Source organism: Emiliania huxleyi (genome assembly GCF_000372725.1).
Source record: "Emiliania huxleyi CCMP1516 unplaced genomic scaffold EMIHUscaffold_421, whole genome shotgun sequence".
NCBI classification, from domain to species: domain Eukaryota; phylum Haptophyta; order Isochrysidales; family Noelaerhabdaceae; genus Emiliania; species Emiliania huxleyi.
In genome coordinates this window covers 43,776-48,155 of record NW_005198821.1, presented here as the reverse complement: position 1 = coordinate 48,155, position 4,380 = coordinate 43,776, and the positions used below count along the sequence as shown (strand labels likewise).

Sequence of the window (4,380 nt, the reverse complement as noted above, 5' to 3'; positions counted from 1 at the left end):
GGCGTGGCACGGCTGGCTAGCGGGGCTGCCGCGCACCACGCCAGCCACGAGGGGCCCTCGGGCAGGGGCTCCACCGAGTCGAGGACGACCTCTGCCGCCTACGGCAACCGCTTCCGCTCTGCGACCCGCGCTTCGCCGCTCGAGACGGCGGAGGCAGCTCGGGCGCCTCGTGCTCGAGGGCGGCGAGGGCGGGGTTGATGTCGAGGGCGACGGCGAGCTCGAGCTCGGCCGTGACCTAGACACGCCCGAGACACGTCCGAGACAGCCTCCCCGGGAGGGGCGAGCCTTCCCCCCGAGCTCGAGGTGGCGCGACCCGCGAGGCGATGAGCGTCGAGAGGAGGCCGCTGACGAGCGAGGCGACGCCTAATTAATTAGTAGTCGTCATGAGAGTAATTAATTAACTAGGCTTGTGACGAGAGAGGCGACGCCCTCGAGCATGACGTCGCCGAGGCCTCCCGTGCTCTCGACGTCGACCGCGAGCCCTCCCGTCGGGATCGAGACGCTCCTACAGAACCGCCCCGACAAGCTCCACGCAAGGGGATCGCTCGAAGCCGCCCCCCCCGCAAGGATGGTCGCGCGCGAGCGGTCGAGCCGGAGGGCGGCGGGCAAGCCGCTCGCACCGGTGGGAGTCAGCGTCACCGCAAAGTCGGCGGAGACGCCCGCGCCGGAGATGCCGACCCTCGAGAGCGGAGTGAGCGCCGTCAGCTGCCCGAGGATGGAGACTGTGTGGTCGCTGAGCCGGATCGGCACGACTGGGCCGGCGGCGCCGGCGCCGGCGCCGCCGTGCTGCACGTCCAGCCGCTCGACAAAGCAGCTGAAGCCGGCGCTGCCGAGCGAGAGCGAGAGGGTGGGCGGCGTGGTGTCCGACACCGAGGAGGAGAGGCCCTCGACAGAGATGCCGTGGCAGTCGAGGCCGTGGATGGAGACCGACACGGCCCACGGCGGCGAGGGAGGCGGTGGAGGCGCCGCGGGCCCGCTCGAGCCGCCTCCCCACGGCCAAGGGATGCCGCGCTCAACGGCCTCGGCCTCGTTGCTCGTGCTTGCAGCAGGCGGTGCAGCAGGCGGCGGCACCGACAGCACCGCTTCGTCACGCGCAAAGATCTCGATCGTGAGGGCGTCCTGACGGAAGTGAGTGCCGTGCAGCCAACCGCTGAGCGAGTCGGTCGGTCTGGTAGAGGCGACAGGCAGCAGCAGCAGCAAGGACGTCATGTATGCCCGAGGCTAGCCGACGGTCTCAGGCGCCGGAGCGGGATTTCTTTTTGGGTAAACCCCGGAAAATACTCTAGGCGGCCAGTGCGCGCCAGTCCCGTGCCCAGTGTTGTGCAAGAGAGTTCGTTTTATTGTTGTTACATAAGAAATACATCGGGCGAGGGTGTGAGAGGGGACCACCGAAGCGCGAAGGAGAGCGAGAGAGAAGGAAGCGTCCTACATCTCGTGTCACCACATTTCAGTAGTATTGCATCGTGCATGCAATCAACGGTCCCCCCCCTTTGGTTTGAATATAAGCGGTGGAAAGATGGGGTATTTCCACAATCAAATCGTCCGTGAAGAGTGCTTGATTCACTGACAGCGAGGCTGCACGCATGTCAATCGTTGCCCGCAAGCGGAGCTCCCCACCGGCGGGTTTGAAGACACTGAGCCGAGCGCGCCGGCGGCGGACCGCCGCCGGCGCGCTCGCTTCGGCGGATGGCTGAGCGGCACAGTTTCTGGCCGCCCGGCCTGCGAGCAGTCGCCGCGAGACGATCGAAGGCGCTCAGTTCAAGCGCGCCGCCATGCCAGATCTCGCCCCACGCCCCGACCAGACCGGGCAGTGCGTGCAGGAATGATGCAGGCATGATGGGCGGGTGTGGTGAGCACGCCAGCGGCACCGCTGCGCACTCTCAGGGTCGCAGCCGCCTATCTCGTGAGGGGCGTGGCTCGGGGCGGGTGCGAGAGAGTCGAGGAGCGCGGCGCGCGCGTGCGCGCGCGTGGTAAAGTCGGTTTACATTTCATCACTGGTATAAAAGAGACCCAAAACGGCACGCGCGCCGCGCGCACGCGCGCTCGCATCACCTCAACACTCACACAGCAAATCAAAGATGCGGGCAGCCGCGCGCCGTTCGAGTTTCTTCGATCAACAGAGGGACGGCAGCGAATCTCTCCACGGCTCATGCGAGCGTGTGTACGTGTTGCCGTTTGGCGCTGCCGCGCCGTTTTCACGAAAGCTAGCCCGCCTTGTCAGGGCTGTCGTCGCCCGATGTGCCACCCTGAGAAGCACGTGGGGAGAGGCTCGGTGGCAGTGTGCAGGCGAACGTCTCATCGGCGCTCGGGGGATTCCGCTCGTGGGTAGGGTGCGGTGCGGCCGCGCTTGGCGCGGGCTTGCAAATAGTAGCACTACAAGCACGGGCCTTGCTCTTCTTCCAGTCGTACTGGGAGCCCGGCGACGTGACCCGCTTGGCGCCCGTGAGCGTGGCGACGTTGCGTGGCGCCGCCTCGACGGCGTTGAAGCGGCGGTACTTGAAGTCAGTGGCGTAAAAGTCTGCCACCTTGTAATCGTCCGCAAAACCCTCGATGGCGCCCTCCGCCTCACTGGTGTGTTCATCGGGGGGGGGTCATAACAAACACGGTACAGGATCGAGGTGCACGCTGCCGAAGCAGTGTCGTCCCCCCTCTCCATCATCTCACACTGAGACGTCGGCGGCGGTGGCGGTGTGACCGATCGAGCTACAAGAGGAGCTTGGTCAGCAGGAGATCCGGGATAGTCTGATGCACTACCTCACTGGGCCTAATAAGATCACCGAGACGACACCCGTCACCGTCTCGGATTTGCGTGGGGTCGAACCACTCCGGGATGGGTAGCTCAAAACATAGTGAGCGCCGTTTCCAACGCGCATGCAAATTTCAGCGGACGATGACGCAGACGAGGGTCGAGGCCGACAGACGAGGAGTAAATGGGACACTTTTGCAGCCGCAGCTATGATAGATGAGCCTTGAACGGCTTGAGCGCCAGAACCCACTGTGCACTGACTCAGTCGGCTGTCTGGTCTACACTATCACACACCTGGTCCATCGTCAAGTTTCGTCCTGAATAACGCCGTACAGTGTCAGTCAAGAGTCATCGCCGCTCATCCGCTGCACACTCTTTTACTCATATAAACTTTTTTTGGTAGGCGCAAAACTCGGGGCGCGGGACGACGCGCGCGCCCTAGACCCACCTGGCGGTTCGCAAAAACGCGGAGACGCACGGACGCTACAACGTACAAGGTGGATCGAGGTCTGTGCCGAGACGCGACTAGTGCCTCGCGTCTCTGCGCCAGTACAGTAGTGGCGCTCTCGCGCTCGCTCGCGCGCTCACACGGCGCCCGGCACCTTCTCCAAGTTGATGTAGATCCAGGCCGTCATGCCCTCGCCGCCGGTCGTGCGGAAGCCGGACAGCTTCGCGACGGGCTGCACCTGCGGACGCGGCGTAGACGCGTCACGGACGCGTCACTGCAGGGCGTGTCGTGGGACGTGTGGCAAAGGGCAGACAAGCGCTGCGGCGGGTCGAAAGCTGACGAGGCCGTACGACCACCACTCGGCCACCACTCGGCCACCACTCGGCCACCACTCGGCCACCACTCGGCCACATCTAGGGGACATCTCGGCCACATTTCGGCCCTCTCGCGCCTTGACGAGGCCGTACGACCACCACTCGGCGGGCTTGCGGAAGGAGACGAGCACGTAGAAGGGCGACGCCTGCAGCACCTTGGCCACCTTTGCGAGGGTCGGCTTGGCGAACACCCAGTCGAAGATGTAGATGTGCGTGAAGCAGAGGCGCGGCTCCGTCGTCACGTCGCCGTACCGCAGCTCGGCGCCGTCGAAGGCGCGGCCGGCAATGCGAGGCACCTGTCCACGGTTGGTGGCGTGAGAGACGCCGGCCACTCCGCCGAACCGCGAGGAGCGACGCACCGGCCCCTCCGCCGCCGGCGTGGTTGACGGCTCGGCGGGCGAGGAGGAGGAGGAGGAGGAGGACTGCTCCTCGGTCACCGATTTCTGGCGGGGCGGAGGCGCAGCAAGGCGGTGTGAGAGAGATTGCAAAGACGTGTTCAGGTCCATGGAGGTGTGTGTGCGTGTGTGTGTGTGTGTGTGTGTGTGTGTGTGTGTGTGTGTGTGTGTGTGTGTGTAATGCTGAAGGTGGTGGCGGTGGGGGAGGGGTGGGCACCGGCGACGCGCGCGGCTCGCGGCCCGGCCCCTTGCACGAGTCCGACCCCTTGCAAGCCTCCTCCTCCGTCTCGCAGAGGTGCTTGGCGCGCACGCCTACAAAGCGGGTCCCGAGGAGGCTCCAGGGGTGCGTCCGACTAGGCTGCTGGAGGGGCCGCCGCGGCGGGGAACGCCGATGGTGTGGCGCGAGTGGACGCAACT

At 65.5% G+C, this 4,380-nt stretch overlaps 2 protein-coding genes across 2 annotated transcripts in view; both read right to left on the bottom strand.

Moving 5' to 3' along the window:
• EMIHUDRAFT_470336 (hypothetical protein) overlaps nucleotides 1-1,238 on the bottom strand; it is a gene marked incomplete at its 3' end in the record, with an annotated part of 6,001 nt that extends 4,763 nt beyond the window's left edge. The window contains exons 1-4 of the mRNA XM_005769471.1: nucleotides 581-1,238; nucleotides 429-505; nucleotides 314-363; nucleotides 90-235 (exon numbers count right to left, since the gene is read on the bottom strand). Coding sequence (XP_005769528.1) covers nucleotides 90-235; nucleotides 314-363; nucleotides 429-505; nucleotides 581-1,209 — 902 coding nt within the window. The 5' untranslated portion in view covers nucleotides 1,210-1,238. The remainder of the gene's footprint in view (nucleotides 1-89; nucleotides 236-313; nucleotides 364-428; nucleotides 506-580) is intronic.
• Nucleotides 1,239-3,330: 2,092 nt separating this feature from the next.
• EMIHUDRAFT_244463 (hypothetical protein) overlaps nucleotides 3,331-4,380 on the bottom strand; it is a gene marked incomplete at both ends in the record, with an annotated part of 1,235 nt that continues 185 nt past the window's right edge. The window contains 3 exons of the mRNA XM_005769470.1: nucleotides 3,331-3,432; nucleotides 3,700-3,864; nucleotides 4,181-4,275. Coding sequence (XP_005769527.1) covers nucleotides 3,331-3,432; nucleotides 3,700-3,864; nucleotides 4,181-4,275 — 362 coding nt within the window. The remainder of the gene's footprint in view (nucleotides 3,433-3,699; nucleotides 3,865-4,180; nucleotides 4,276-4,380) is intronic.